Consider the following 16,966-nt stretch of genomic DNA (forward strand, 5'->3'; position numbering starts at 1 on the left):
ATATGGGAATAAGAGCACCCGTTCAAAAAACGTGAAAAAAGTTGTTAATTTTATTTTCATTTGCAATATTTTTTAAACAGTCTTTTTCTTCTAATTTACGTTATAATTCAATTCCTTTGACTTAACTCTCACTTTGGTCAAAAGAGACCATTGTTTGTCATCGAAAAAGTTAATCAGGCAATGGCAACAACTGAGATCATTTTTGTCTACAGTTTTTGAAACCTTCTTAATTAATTATAGTTGATCGTAGTGCACTGCGGCCTTTCTGAAGAAATGATACCTTATTTGGAAAAATAATGGCGATTATTTTTTTTTTGCAAACAAAGGCAATTTTGTCTTGTAAATCGGATCAAAATCAACAATTTTTGTCTTTTTTTCTTAAAATCAAATTTTTGCCCTACGAAACTGAGTCTTGATCACGTTTATTAAACTTGTACGTTTTCTTGAGGTTTTTCAACATGGTAATTGTTTTTTAAATGTTGTTTTCATTACGGAAAATTGCATTTTTTGCATTGCAGCCCTCATTGAAGCATTTAATTTCCAAGACACTTTTATGTAAAGTACAGCAGAATGACAGAATGACAGACACTCAGGATGATCATGTAAATCCAAACAAAAAAGTCGGAAGAAAGAGTTGACACAGGAATAAAAAATTGCAACTCGATAACACAGCTGGCAGATTGCCAGAAAATAGCCGCAATAGCTTTGTAGATCTGCTGTTTAATAAACAGTAAAAAAGACAAGCGAAAAAATTCGTCTTGTAATTGAAGGCTGATATGTTATAGTTTGAATAAAAATCTGTATAAGTTTTTGCTGCCTCTATTAGCTTGTCTCTAAAAACCTTCATTTAGAGTAACACACATTCACTGGTCCCTATCTCTTTGAATTAAAGTAAATAAAAGTCAATTTAAAACTGAGAAAGTCATTTTTGAGAGTGAGGTAAGTCACGAGTGACCAAAAATTTAATCACGCGAATGAACAAAAAACTCGCTCCACTAAGAGCACGCACGCATTTTAGTACAAATTGAATGAGCCAAGGAACAAAAAGCAGATTTGAAGTGGTTGTGACGTCATATGGTTGTAACAAAAATCTTGACGTTGAAATAAAAGAACATAGCCGGACAAGTCCTGACGTACAATTCAAAGAGTTTGCATAAACTAGAAAAAATACTGGAAATAGAACCGGCTACAATTGAATCGGAAAAAATTTTTTTTAGAAATAAAACAGATTGAAAAATTTCAAAAAACAGAAAATCAATGTCAAAATGCCACATGAGAACAAAAAAACCACCTGTAAAAAAAAGTTTGGTTCAAGTAAAAAAAAGCGTTTTCATTAAGAAAGGAGGTTTTGAAATTTTGATTAATAAACTGTATAACTTATTGCTTCTTCTTTTAGCTGCTCTTAAATAACCTTCAATTAGAGTGATATGCACTCACTTGACCTTATCTCTTTGAATTAAAGTAAAAAAAAAAGACCAATTCAGAATGAGGAAGTCATTATTGAGAGTGAGGTAAGTCACGCGTGACTAAAAAAATAATCACGCAAATGAACATAAAAACTCGATCCACTAAGATTAAAAATGACGTCACGCACGCACTTCAGTTGAAATTCTTTGAAAGAAGGAACAAAAAGCAGATTTGAAGTGGTTATGACGTCATATGGTTTTAACAAAAATTGCGACGACGAAAAAAAACATCGCCGGAAGAATTCCGAAAGACTCGATGCTTCAAAAATTCGAAAAAAACGTAATTGCAGCTGAAGCCATTGCCTTTTGTGTTAAACTACTAACTCCTTACCTCCCCGGGTGCGGTCTAAAAAAGGGAAATTCTACCACTGTCACCAAGAGAAACAAGGTGCTGCTAGCTTTCACATTATTGAAATTGTTTGGTAACGGTAAAAATGTCCAAAATATTTAGGATGATAAAAAACTGATCATTTCATAAAACTGACAGCACTATCATTTGCTATCAAATAAAATTTATGATTCGGGTTTCAAAATAGATCGCGAAAGCATCAGACAGATAATAATCTTCAGAAATAAAACAAAAACTTTCAAAACAAAAAGAAAATTTAAGACTCAGAAAACCACTACAGTTTTCTGATCACTGCAATTAAAACAAAATAGACATAAATTTTCCTTGATTGACTTTGATGATGATGGACCAAATGATTTCAGACTAATTCAAAAATTAAATTAATCATAGAAAAAACAAAAGCAAAAAAAAATATTCAAAAACAAAAATTCGTTGTAGAAAACAATACCAAGGCCCCAAGAAACCTGCAAAAATAAGTGATCAGTCGAAACGCTTATAAAAGTTTTCCAGCGAACTCTCGCTACTGCCTTATGTTAAATAAAGTCAATAGCAAACCAAAGAAATGACAGAAATCCATGAAAAACTGAAATCATTATCTTTTTAAACTGAAAACCCTAATTTTTATAATCATTAACTGAAAAAAGCAATTTAGAGAAAATAAATGTAGGTGCCAGGAGAATGCTAAATTGATAGTATCTAGAATCTGTAGAATATGACACAAGATAAGAAACACCGAAACAAAAGGCTACTTCTTGATTTCTGAAAATTGAAAATCAGACTAAAAAAATGAAGAAGAACAAATATATTTCATTATTTAGCATCCGAGACATAGAAAAGAGAACAACCATCATCAATAAAAGCAGTCCTCCTTAACAGACAAACAAGTATAAACAGAATGCAGAAACAAGAAACGCTTAAAAATAGCAAAAATCTATTAAGATTGCGTTTATATAAAAATTACTCTAAATCAAAATTTTAGCACCAAAAAAATTGAACTGGCATTGAAACGAAATTAAAATCCCTGATGTTGCACAAAGGGACTATTACTAGTAATTAAAACCAAAATGCAAAAAAAACAAAGAAAAAATTGGGAAACCTACCAATATCGGATTAGCATGTGTACAATCTCATAAAACAAAAATATTTCGCGGTAGAAAGGGGCGCTGAGCATAAGAATTTTCAAAGGGAATATTCCATATAAACTGAATTTTGAAAAAATACGACTGAAAGATCCGAAAATGAAGAAATTAGTAGAAAAATGTTTAAAAAAAAATTAACTTACAAAATCAAGCAATTTATGCCCGTTTTGAAGTTTAAACGCATTTTCAGGCTCTGTAAAACACTGTGGTATCAATTCCCGAAGGTTACATTTCAATAAGGCATCGAATAAAAATTGGTTGAACAAAAAAACAAATTACAAGCAAAAGAACTGGGCCTATTAGACGAAAAAAAGACTATCTATGTGCCATTCTGTCAACAAATACTTTTCGAAGTAGAAAAATCAATCAATAAACGCAGCGTATGAAGTTCTCTCGCTCAGAAAAAAAAATAGTTCACACGGCAATTTTACTCACTTTCCCGTTTAGCTCAAAACGGCGTCTGAACAAATAGTACTTCCGCTAAAAAAATACTTTAAAAAACCATTAATCCTCTTCGAGTAGTAAAAACCAAGAGAAGGCCAATAATAGCCCCAGCTATCGCTGTGCGGCTATCAAAAAGACTTAAAAATTGAAGGACGTAAATATTTGTAGATTCGGAAAACCTAGAAAACGTGAAAAATTATAATTGATAGATGTCGGAGAAGTTATCAGCATTTATTCCACAATTTTACGTTACCAAAACATAAGCAGTACGTTTACTCAAGAAAAAATTCGTATATTATTTCATAGCCAATCAGACGAGATAAAATTTTTCATACCTTTTTCATAATTGAAATTTTGTCGCAAATAGTTATACATCTTTCAATTTTGAACTCCGTTTCTGCTGCATTTTTTGGTTCACTAAAAACGTAGCGGTTTGATTGTTTATGCTCCAAATGGACAGCGTTTACCTAGACGTGTGTTTTTACACCGATGAAGATGATCCAAGAACTTTTGTCGTAGCAAAATATCCAAAATATCTTTCTGTTTCAGAATTAATGCCAGAAAAAAAAGAAGTGTCAGTCCTCACTATATGCATCCAAGGAAGCATGATTCTTCAATTCAAGGAAGCTTGATATCAATTACCGCTGTCGCGGATGCAACTTCAAGATAGCTAAATAAGGAAATTTAAGATGATTTGCTGCAAAAAAAAATTGACGTTTTGTCCCACGATGCTAGAAATCATAACCAAAATCTTGAAATCTGATTTTTTCAATGCTACAAATACGTTTCCGTTACAATGGCTTGAACGTTGTCAATGGCTAGTGTAAGTCAAGTCACAACAGACAATAAGAGGCACATAAAATTGTAGTACCTCTGATGATGCAGAGGAGATCATTCTGCTCCAGAAATTCGGAGACTGCTCGGTAGGTGTAGAAGTAGGAGATGCTCCTGTTGTGATTGTACACAAACTGCTCCACATCTCCCTCCCAATGTCCAGTTTTTTGTGTTATTGAGTCCCCCTCCTTTCCATAGTTCTCGTGCGGGTCACTCCATAACATGTCAGTCATAGCATCACCTGATCAATGTATGCAAATTCCAGACATGAAAAGAACGCGCCTCAAAAAGTTTCTCAAACTTTCACTTGACAAAGATCAACATTCAGTCAGAATTTCAGTTACCATTAAAATAGTTACCACATTTCGCATTCCACGGTTTAAGAGCGTTTTGCTTGCTGTAAGTATTTTAATGGACATTTTCTCACCTTATCGAATTTGCGTGCCTTATGATGTTACAAGCACGTATAATCTATAAGAATGTAGATGGATAGAAATCACTTTATATGTTAACATTTTCGGAGTGCAAAGACGCGAACAAATTTGTCCTATCAAGCACATTTTCTCAACCCAGTTTTTGGTTATAAAGGTGACGACTATGTTTAAATTTTGAGTGGGTTAATTTGTTACCTCTCCTATTGGGTTCTTTGAATCTGTCAATGTTGAATATTTGGTCTATGGTGTTGATGCGTGGACTGAGTCCTCCATGGACACAGAAGAATTGTCTGTTCACGATGGCAGAAAGGGGCAAACAGTCGAATGATTCAATACATGCTTTATAGATTCGAAGGTTGTACTTGGCTATACATTCATCTCTAAAGCTGAACACTTTCGTCAGGTGACGACACTCGTGATTCCCTGAACAAAGTCAAAAGATGTGTGAACAACGTTCAATATCATTAAACTCGGGCTTGTTAGCACTTGGCCATATTGTAATCTACCATCAATGCCATATACCTGACAAAGTAGATGTGGGCTAATATATTGCTTCAGATCTTGAAACATAACCGACTAACGTCGGGCGAATTGCTCTCAAACGACCGCCGAGTGGTTGGCTTTGTCAGTAGCTAGCCACGGTTTAGTGAGGCTAGCTTCAGCTTGATTCAACTCTGAATCTTTTAGTTTTTTAGCCTTGTTAGGAAATGAATCAAATAAAATCTGATATTTTGAAAATTGCAAAATATTGCAAAATTTAAAAGAAAAGCTTCCCGATTTCGCAGTAAAAATGTTCAAAAATATTTTTTGTCTCCGGAGTTATGTCAAATAACCCAAATGCAAGACTTGAAAAGCTTCGTTGGCCAGTAATGATCGTTAAACTCAGAAAAGGACAAAAATATTCAATAATTTTGATAACAATTGAAAATTTTAACAAAATCTTGCAAAAATTCAAGATACTAAAATCTTCAAAACCATTTCAATATCTTAAGAGACTATCCAGTAACCATATTTCCAGCTTTAAATAGTTTCACTGGCTCATAAATTTCCGTAAACTTGCCGTATAATAATAATTTTCCGAAAATTTGCAAAAAATGAGTTTTACCAAAAAAACTTCTAAAGCTGGAATCATTAAAATACTGATAACCATTCCATCAACTCTAGAAACAATGCGAAAGCTTTTCATCAAACCATGGAAGAGGTCGTTAGGACCCTGGTCCCGGAAAAATGATATAAAACTCAAAAAGATTAAAAAAAATTGTTAAAAATAGTATAATTTTCCTTGTTCTTAGCGATCGGTTGTTCAAACGTAGCCATGGGGGGGAGGCTGATGGGGAGTGGGGGGATGGTCAACAGTGGGGTGGGGGGCAATATTGGGGGGTCAACAGTGGGGGTGTCTTTAACGATCGGTTGTTCGAACGTAGCCACGGGGTGGGAGGGTACACCGGGGGCTGATGGGGAGGGAGTTGGGTGGCAACAGTGGGGTGGGGGCAACAGCGCGGTTGGGGTCGACAATTGTAGGGTGGGGGGGGGTCAACAGTGGGGGTGTCTTCAACCTCTAAGAACCACCCTTCACACCATATCTATAAGTCTCCCAAACAATTTGAGCTGAAACACAGCTGAAAGGCTCTAAGAGCACTTAATGCCCGCTGGGCGCTACCTGTTTATCCCGTTTTTGAGGACGAAAAGTCAAAAGCGTCAGACGAAAAATTGGTCAAGCGAAAAATCGCATTAAAAAAAGAAAGACCGACAGGACTAATATAATTGCTACAAACTTCGTTTGAGAGCAATTAAACATATGTTCCATATGCAAATTCTGCAAATGGACCGAAAGGTTTCTGCGAAAAAAAGTGTATGCAAAAATGTGAACAGTTTTTCTCAATTGATCCTACCTCTGAGCATGATCAGATTCTGGGGATAAGAGATCTTCATTGCATACATGAGGAGTACTACCTCAATGCTGAACATGCCTCTGTCTACGTAGTCGCCCAGAAACAGATACCTGTTCTTACTCACACCACCTCCAATCCCAAACAGCTTCAATAAATCGTAATATTGGCCATGCACGTCACCTGTGACACAGGTACGGATACTAATTAATTATGGATACTAAATTAAAACTTACACGGGTAATTTTAGAATGCCAGTTCTCTGCACTGCCAGATTCTAGATTGCCACTTGCTATATACAGTGCCAGATTTTAAAATTTGCGAAGTTGATGTTTCAAGCAAGGTTACGTGACTCTGCTAAAGTCATTTCTAACTTGACTCAGGTCTAAAAACGCAAGAAACTGACAATTCTTTTTTACAAAATCTTTTCCCCACAGATTAGCTAGATTCATTTTTGTTGGGAAAAAGCCGGCTGACCACAATAGCAAATATTTCAATTACTTCAAACAATTCGGCTGCAAAACAAATTTGAAAAACTAGAATGAATTTTTTCCAAAAAACTGTAGACGTTTTACATTTTTGTGAAAACAGCGCATAAAGAAAAGAAATTAATAGAATAGCAGCAAAATGACTGTAAAAAGATTCCGAATTTTCCCCACAGTTTAGCAACTTCCGCCAAACATTTCATTGGTATGTTTTACACAAATATAATAGAGAAACTGTCGTGGGATAAACTTTTTTTCTTATTAAAAGTTATAACTGATTCTTAAAAACACACTGGAATAGCAAAAAAGTTGTTACGGCCTTATTTGTTTTGAAGATCTGAACAAAAAGCCAAAACTTTTTGAAGACTGATCAACAGATATTTGTTGCCATTACGACGCAGAGGTATACCCCAAAGTTTCCGCCTGAGTAAAATTGGCTCGAAAGTTGGATACATACAATGAACGAAATTAGGAGACATCCTTTGTATCTTACTTTTCGCAAAAGGGGTTCCGCAAATTTTGCGAAATAAAAGAACATTCGGAACGAAAAGTAGGTTACCAATCGTTTCCGCTCAATTTAGGTATCTATTATATGCGCGCAGTTTGAGCATGCAATAAGCACTTGAATAAAGATTTAATTGAAGCTTTCAAAGCTTTAAAGTGCTTTAAATACAAGCAACCACAAAAAACTGATTTTTTTTCGAAAAATCCCTCGCATATCAAAAGCTTTGTCTATCAATGTGGGACTGGCCGATTTTAATAAGTAGTAATAAATAGTACTAATAAGTAGTAATAAAGTACTATAAGTAGTAATAAAGTAGTAATAAAGTACTATTAATAGTAATAAGTTAGGCTTAATTAATTAAGTAGTAAATAAATTAGGCTTAATTGCGGATTATATGCGAAATCGAGCTACATTGCGTGCGAAGAATCAATACAAAAATGAAGCAGATGCGTGATACAAGCCGTGCGAAAAATAGGCTACAAAGTTTTTACTTGTATTTCGCGGTTAGAATTAAGACACTTTTGCGAACATGGGTTGCTTATTTCCCTTTCCTTTTGCCAGTTTCTGCTAAATTAGCTATTTTCTGCACTATTGTTCCATTTTCAATGTATTAACATAGTAAAAGCGAACACGAGATACACGCATCGGATATATCTGTCCGTGACGTTTTGGGTATACCTCTGCGTCGCAATGACACGAAATGGTTGCCCGAGGCTCACCAAAGCAATTTAAAAACAGACGAAATAAAACTTTTGATCATTATTTTTTCCACAAAGCTTCAACGAATATATAGAAAACTTTTTTTTCGCAGATAAGATATTTTTTAATTGACGTTTTTGGTTGAGCCTGCTGAGAATGAAAAAAATAATTGAGTTCAATGTTCAACTTATGTTTTCTACTGCTTCTGAGGTGAGAAAAGAAAACAAAACTACCTAGCAAATAAAACGGTTTTAGTCACAGCATAAAGATTAAATATCACCACTTTCGAGTGACAAAAACTTTTAACAAGTTCAATTTTTCAAAAAATTGCCGTATATTTTGTGGCATTTAAATTTGAGATGAAACATTTACATTAATTTCACATAGATATCAAAAATACCTTGGCGTTTATCAATCCATCTCATTGCTAAGACATCTTTTTTAAGACATGTATCAAGAAACGTATAATTAAACATTGATTACATACTGCCATAAATACGTCGGGTTAGGTGCTTTCAAACAAAAAGTGGGTGGGTGGCTTCGGTATTTGCCACTTGGGGCTGAGCAATGGTAGCTTTGGGGGGGGGGGGGGTTGAGGAGGGATGTCATGCGTTGAGTGGTGGAGTGGGGTCAAGCGAAGGGGGCAGGGGAAGGGTTGAGGAGGATGCACAGGAGGAGTGCTGTGGGAGTGGGGAAGGTGGTTAGTGGGAGAGGGGGATTCACTGAGGTGAGAGCCCAACTTTTTAGGAACCGCCCTTCACACCATGAAATTGACTTTAAAAACAGTTTCGTTCGATCGCATACATAAGGCAAAAAGCTCTAAGAGAGCTGCTTGGTCAATTTTATATCCCCAAAGACTAACTGTTTATGCTGTTTTGACAAAAAAAGTGAGATGTATCAGAGGAGCAACTGGTCAAGCAAGCAATCCTATAAAAAAGGTAACACCACTAACATAATTGCTACAGGCTTTGTTTGAGCACAATTTTCGAAAGGACAATAAAAATAGTCATTCAACGGAAAAAAGAAACTTTGAAAAGAATAATTTGTACGACGCGAATTCAAAGAAAAAATATAAAGTGACACCTTCAATCTAAATTTTTTGAAATTTTAAACAGATCTGAAAATGTTGAAAAATCGAACACGAGAAATTCAAAATAACCGAGCAAGCCAATAATTGTCGAGCAACAAAATTATTTTTGTCGAAAAGTTAGATCCTGCAATTAACTGCGACCCAAGAGAGGACACCGGGAAATCATAAGCAAGCAATTATAGAAAACAAATTGAGATGAGAAAAAATCTTGAAAAAAGTTAGTTATCTTGAAAAAAAGCATTTGTATTTTACCATTCTAACATATTTGAATCGTACACACTTGCACACCATTTTTTGCATCGATATTATTGTTGAAATGAGTAAAATAAGAAGCAAAAAAAACTGATATTATCATGAATCAATCAAGAGAATAATTAACTTTCATCAGCGAACAATAAATTATTCTGAAAACCTAGTCCCGAATATTTCTTCAAAAAAGTATGAGTCCCTTCGTGATAGTAAGTACTACAATATTAACGAAAATGAATAAGTTGCCATAATCAAAAGCAATTCGAAAAACTGAAAACTTGAACAAAATCTAATAATATAGAACATAATATAGAAAAATTGAACAAAATCTAGGGAAACAAAACAGAAAAAATGATTTTTTCGAGGAATCAGAAATAGGATCAAGTGAAAATTTTGCATAGAAAAAAGACAACACCTTTTCATTAGTTACCTCAAACTTTGGCTCGAGAGCAATTAAAAACACCAAAATTTAAAATAAAAAGTAAATCTTACAAAAGTTTTTGCTAACCTGTGAAAATTTTTGATGCATATGTTTTTGAGGGTATATTCTAAAAACAAAAAGTTTTTTTAGCCATAATCTGTGAATGTATTATTAAAACTATTACTGCACAAGGCAACATAATACTGGCTGGTAAAAAAAACTAACAGTGGCAACAACAAATACATGACTGACGAACGTCGGGCGAATGGCTTTCAAACAAATGAGCGGTTGGCTTCGAAAGTCGTTAGGTACGGTTTAATTTGCCGGGAGGTGAGCGGGGGTGAGCTGTGGGGGGGGGGGGGGTGGGTCAAACTCTATGAAACCACTTATGCACCATGAATTTATATGTCTTCAGAACAGTTTAGTTAATTTGCATATTTAAATTATACTAAGAAGAAAGGTTCTAAGAGCCCTTAATGCCCTCCGGACTCTACCTATTTATCCCGTTTTCGAGGAGAAAAAGCCAAATGGGTCAGACAAAAATCGGTTAAGCAAAAAATGAATGAACCTAGAGAATGAACCTTGATTAATTGGGGACAAATTTGATCCCATCCATGTGGCACATTTTTTTTTTTGGGCCAGACAGTGGTCTGGTCGGAAGTTCCTTGGGCCAGGAAGGAACTATCTCATTAGAGGGGAAAGTTTGGAAAGTGGTGTGATTATATGCTCAGATGTTGCTGGGGTACATTTGAATATTGAACAGACAATGACTGTTATCTAAATAACTGTATATTTAAATTAGGGCTCATTGAACAAACAGTTTCATAAGTAGTTGAAAAGAAATGACATCGCAAAGAATTTTGTTCAAAGCGGTATTCTCTCTTTGAAACTTTTAATTAATTCAAATAACCATCGATATAAAAAATTTTTTGGGGCAAAATTTATTCCAAAACCTTCCATAGAAAATACAATTTTTGTAAAATTTATAATTGTGAATTATTAAAAAACCAAACTTTGACGTCGATGTTACGCTCGTTTCCCTTTTTTTGCTTTAAAACTGTAGAAAAAAATAATGCCACCTGGTAAAACAGTGGAAAATAACAATCTGGATGCTGGTTGATAATAGTAGATTAGACAGGGAAGAACAAATGAGAAAACTGCAGAGAAGTTAACAGCCGAATTTCAGTTTATGTATTTTGAATAACTTGCGCATTAGTTATTTTTTGTAAACTAAATTTAAAACATTCTAAATGAAAATTACATAAACTATGTCAACCTTATATTTTTTTCGTAACTAAAATTGTTTAATGTCAAAGAGTCAAAAATCAGAAAGTTATTAGAAGCTTGTTTGATCCTTTTAAAAATTCGTTTTGTAACCAAGCAAGTGGTGCCATACTTTTGACTCTCCTTTTCAGATGAACGTAAATATGACATGCACAGCAAAATTTGATTACAGAATTCTTATTTATATACCTAAAATTTTTTATATACATAAAATAGTTTTTTAAAGTACGACAAAAAATAAGAAAAACAAAATTGTCTGATTTAATTATTTCAGTTGTTCAATGTCGCTAACTGTTCTACCGGTAAAGGCGCCATATTTTTTCTACATTATTCTCTTTGTATCCAAAAAATTCAGATGGTACTTACCACTGCCCTTCAGTTTATATGGAACTGGCTTTCTGAACCCTTAATCTCTCTCCTTTTTGACTAATTAACATTATATGTTTTAAAATATACCGCATATAGTGACAGGTGCTTCGATCTCTAATAAATTTGGCTCCTCTCCAAACAATGCGGATGCACTTCGAATGATCTTAAGAGCGCACGCCTCCGACAATCGACCTTCGGACTTCATGTGGTTCCGAAGTACCGCCAGTCGTGGATTCCCTCTTGGATTGAAAACCTCTTCGACCGAAAGCAATTTTCTGGGTATGTCTTTCGTCTTTGGTTGCTGTTGCACAGATATTTGACTCATTGCTATAGTTTCGTGTCACCGCAAATTCAGACGGTATCAAATAACTTTTTAGTGAAAATGAATGATATCACTTGCAGCAATTCGAAGTGGTGCAAAATAAGATGGCGCGATAGCAGATTAGAGTGTATGGTTATTAAGGCACGTAAGCATTAACACTGTGAAATTAATGTTGTGCAGTAAAATAGTAGAATATTAGGACACCTATGGTTTTTCGATGTCCTGAAAATAGTTTACTCGGGTTGCTCTAAAAACAATAAGGACAACGAGGGGGAAAGCAACCATGGATTTAGTTCCATGACATGAGGGCACTTTCGAAAAAGGCCGGTAACGAGGCCCTTAGGATTTATGCTCTAACTTTCAAAAAACAAACAAAGGGTAGGTGAAAATTATTTCTAGGCCTCAAATTTGCATCAAGTAAAAGAAACGATTCAGCTGCACTAGTTCAGGATCATTAGTTTTGAGGGCTTGCTCTCAAGATGTCGGGCCAAAATATTTTTTTTTACAAATTTTCACACTTACCTTAACAATTTTTCAAAGAAATTATAAAGCAGGAGCACAAACAAATTAAAAAAGGAGCACCACACTGAGCAACAAAAATTTCTTGGAAACATTCTGACAAGCTTTAACTTCATTCTGATAAGTTTATGTTAAAATTTTTTGCAAGACCAATTAAAACTTAGTAAACTTCTCTTTTGCTCAATTTTGCTCTTTTTGCTCAAAACGTGATTACCACAACGTAACCTACAAACAGATTGTAGGACTAATTCAATTATTGAGATGCAATTCAAGAGCAATCAAGTAAATTTGGCAAGAATCGCTCCGTTTTCTTACCCGTTGTGTTGCTGACGCAATTGCGTGTAAGCGTAAATGAAAGAGCATATTACATTTGCGTTCGCACAGATTGTTCCAACTGGGATATTGCCTAATGGTTAGGACCCAGGCCTCTTAATCTAGAGGTTGCGTTTCGAACCCCGGTGGGAACAAATCACTCTTTTATATATATATATATATATGGAATCCAGAGGTCAAATTAATAGCATTTTTGACCTATTCCGACCTTGAAAAGAGCATCAATTACATTTGACCAACAACCTTACTAGTTGTCTGATGCAGTAAATCTTACGTACGTTTTTCTCTTATACGTTGAGTCTTATCAGCCTTATAGGTGTTGAGTCTTATACGTTGAATCTTATACGTTGTGAAATACAAAAATTTGGATTTCCAGTACCGAAACAGGATTTTGCTTGCTATATCGACTTTGTTCCGATACATTGCTGATCCCAAGAAATTAAGTCTTGAATTCGTATTAGTTTTTTTAAGACTTCGATTACTGATCTTTTCGAAAGTTATCGCAACGAGAGCGGACATTTTGGTCCACCGAGAGAAAAAATCAGGGAGCACAACAACAACTAGACTTGTGAACACATGTGAAGAGTCGGCTTCGCAGCCGAAAAAGTGAGAGAGGTGGTTTCACTCATCATCTTTACATGCAAAACGGGTGACTGGAACATCCTGACGTGGTCCTCAGGGCAGCGCAACCAAGCATCACAAAAAACTGTAAGACCGAGACAATTTGGGTTAGAAAAAGAAGGATTTCACAAGAAAAGGCGAAAGTGACCGCAATTGACGAAACACGTAAAAACTTAGAAAAACTGGTCATGTTCGAAAAATATTAAACTCACTCGTAATTGATAAATTGATATCGGTCGAACGTAATGAAGGGGTAGGAACTTGAAAAACCAGCTTAAAAAAAATGCGATAAATTTATTGAATTTTTTTGTTATTTTTAGGTCGAAAATTTGAAAAATGGGGGGGGGGGGTGGGTCAAACTCTATGAAACCACTTTTGCACCATGAATTTATATGTCTTCAGAACAGTTTAGTTAATTTGCATATATAAATTATACTAAGAAGAGAGGCTCTAAGAGCCCTTAACGCCCTCCGGACTCTACCTTTTTATCCCGTTTTCGAGGAGAAAATTCAAATGGGTCAGACAAAAATCGGTTAGGCAAAAAATGAATGAACCTTGATTAATTGGGGACAAATTTGATCCCATCCATTTGGCACATTTTTTATTTGGGCCAGACAGTGGTCTGGTCGGAAGTTCCTTGGGCCAGGAAGGAACTATCTCATTAGAGGGGAAAGTTTGGAAAGTGTTGTGATTATATGCTCAGATGTTGCTGGGGTACATTTGAATATTGAACAGACAATGACTGTTATCTAAATAACTGTATATTTAAGTTAGGGCTCATTGAACAAAGTTTCATAAGTATTTGAAAAGAGATGACATTAGAAAGAATTTTGTTCAAAGCGGTATTCTCTCTTTGAAACTTTTAATTAATTCAAATAACCATCGATATAAAAAAGTTTTTGGGGGCAAAATTTATTCCAAAACCTTCCATAGAAAATACAATTTTTGTAAAAAATTTTAATTGTGAATTATTAAAAAACCAAACTTTGACGTCGATGTTACGCTCGTTTCCCTTTTTTGCTATAAACTGTAGAAAAAAATAATGCCACCTGGTAAAACAGTGGAAAATAACAATCTGGATGCTGGTTGATAATAGAATATTAGACAGGGAAGAACAAATGAGAAACCTGCAGAGAAGTTAACAGCCGAATTTCAGTTTATGTATTTTGAACAACTTGCGCATTAGTTAATTTTTGTAAACTAAATTTAGAACATTCTAAATGAAAATTACATAAACTATGTCAACCTTATATTTTTTTTCATAACTAAAATTGTGTGATTTCAAAGAATCAAAAATCAGAGTTATTAGAAGCTTGTTTGATCTTTTTAAAAAATTGTTTTTGTAACCAAGCAAGTGGTGCCATACTTTTGACTCTCCTTTTCAGATGAACGCAAATATCACATGCACAGCAAAATTTAATTACAGAATTCTTATTTGTTTATATACATAAAATTTTTTATATAAATGAAATAATTTTTTAAAGTACGACAAAAAATAAGAAAAATAAAATTGTCTTGTGTAATTATTTCAGTTGTTCAATGTCGCGAACTGTTCTACCGGTAAAGGCGCCATATTTTTTCTACATTATTCTCTTTTGCATCCAAAAATTTCGGATGGTACTTACCAATGCCCTTCAGTTTATATAGAACTGGTTTTCTGTACCCTTAATCTCTCTCCTTTTTGACTAATTAACATTATATGTTTTAAAATATACCGCATATAGTGACAGGTGCTTCTATCTCTAATAAATTGGGCTCCTCTCCAAACAATGCGGATGCAATTCGAATGATCTTAAGAGCGCACGCCTCCGACAGTCGACCTTCGGACTTCATGTGGTTGCGAAGTACCGCCAGTCGCGGATTCCCTCTTGGATTGAAAACCTCTTCGACCGAAAGCAATTTTCTGGGTATGTCTTTTGTCTTTGGTTGCTGTTGCACAGATATTTTACTCATTGCTATAGTTTCGTGTCACCGCAAATTCAGACGGTATCAAATAACTTTTTAATGCAAATGAAGGATATCACTTGCAGCAATTCGAAGTGGTGCAAAATGAGATGGCGCGATAGCAGATTAGAGTGTATGGTTATTAAGGCACGTAAGCATTAACACTGTGAAATTAATGTTGTGCAGTAAGATAGTAGAATATTAGGACACCTATGGTTTTTGATGTCCTGAAAATGTTTTCCTCGGGTTGCTCTAAAAACAATAAGGACAACGAAGGAGAAAGCAACCATGGATTTAGTTCCCTGACATGAGGGCACTTTCGAAAAAGGCCGGTAACGAGGCCCTTAGGATTTATGCTCTAACTTTCAAAAAACAAACAAAGAGTAGGTGAAAATTATTTCTAGGCCTCAAATTTGCATCAAGTAAAAGAAACGATTCATCTGCACTAGTTCAGGATCATTAGTTTTGAGGGCTTGCTCTCAAGATGTCGGGCCAAAATATTTTTTTTTTACAAATTTTCACACTTACCTTAACAATTTTTCAAAGAAATTACAAAGCAGGAGCACAAACAAATTAAAAAAGGAGCACCACTCTGAGCAACAAAAATTTCTTGGAAACATTCTGACAAGCTTTAACTTCATTCTGATAAGCTTATGTTAAAATTTTTTGCAAGACCAATTAAAACTTAGTAAACTTCTCTTTTGCTCAATTTTGCTCTTTTTGCTCAAAACGTGATTACCACAACGTAACCTACAAACAGATTGTAGGACTATTTCAATTGTGGAGATGCAATTCAAGAGCAATCAAGTAAATTTGGCAAGAATCGCCCCGTTTTCTTACCCGTTGTGTTGCTGACGCAATTGCGTGTATGCGTAAATGAAAGAGCATATTACATGTGCGTTTGCACAGATTGTTCCAACTGGGATATTGCCTAATAGTTAGGACCTAGGCCGCTTAATCTAGAGGTTGCGTTTCGGACCCCGGTGGGACCAAATCACTCTTTTTTATATATATGGAATCCAGAGGTCAAATTAATAGCATTTTTGACCTATTCCGACCTTGAAAAGAGCATCAATTACGTTTGGCCGACAACCTTGCTAGTTGTCTGATGCAGTAAATCTTACGTACGTTTTTCTCTTATACCTTGAGTCTTATAAGCCCTATAGGTGTTGAGTCTTATACGTTGAATCTTATACGTTGTGAAATACGAAAATTTGGATTTCCAGTACCGAAACAGGATTTTCCTTGCTATATCGACTTTGTTCCGATACATTGCTGATCCCAAGAAATTAAGTCTTGAATTCGTATTAGTTTTTTTAAGACTTCGATTACTGATCTTTTCGAAAGTTATCGCAACGAGAGCGGACATTTTGGTCCACCGAGAGAAAAAATCAGGGAGCACAACAACAACTAGACTTGTGAACACATGTGAAGAGTCGGCTTCGCAGCCGAAAAAGTGAGAGAGGTGGTTTCACTCATCATCTTTACATGCAAAACGGGTGACTGGAACATCCTGACGTGGTCCTCAGGGCAGCGCAACCAAGCATCACAAAAAACTGTAAGACCGAGA

The 16,966-nt window shown here is 35.1% G+C and overlaps 1 protein-coding gene across 3 annotated transcripts in view; it reads right to left on the bottom strand.

The window, feature by feature from the left end:
• The window catches only part of LOC142339931 (protein phosphatase 3 catalytic subunit alpha-like), a 26,210-nt gene extending 14,213 nt beyond the window's left edge, over positions 1 to 11,997 (bottom strand). For all 3 annotated transcript variants that reach the window (XM_075390295.1, XM_075390294.1, XM_075390296.1), the window contains exons 1-4: positions 11,745 to 11,997; positions 6,559 to 6,738; positions 4,862 to 5,089; positions 4,270 to 4,473 (exon numbers count right to left, since the gene is read on the bottom strand). In XM_075390295.1, the coding sequence (XP_075246410.1) occupies positions 4,270 to 4,473; positions 4,862 to 5,089; positions 6,559 to 6,738; positions 11,745 to 11,982 (850 nt within the window). In that variant the 5' untranslated portion in view covers positions 11,983 to 11,997. The remainder of the gene's footprint in view (positions 1 to 4,269; positions 4,474 to 4,861; positions 5,090 to 6,558; positions 6,739 to 11,744) is intronic.
• Between the last annotated feature and the right edge of the window lie 4,969 nt (positions 11,998 to 16,966).

This window comes from Convolutriloba macropyga, chromosome 5 (assembly GCF_964194025.1).
Source record: "Convolutriloba macropyga chromosome 5, txConMacr16.3, whole genome shotgun sequence".
NCBI lineage: Eukaryota > Metazoa > Xenacoelomorpha > Acoela > Convolutidae > Convolutriloba > Convolutriloba macropyga.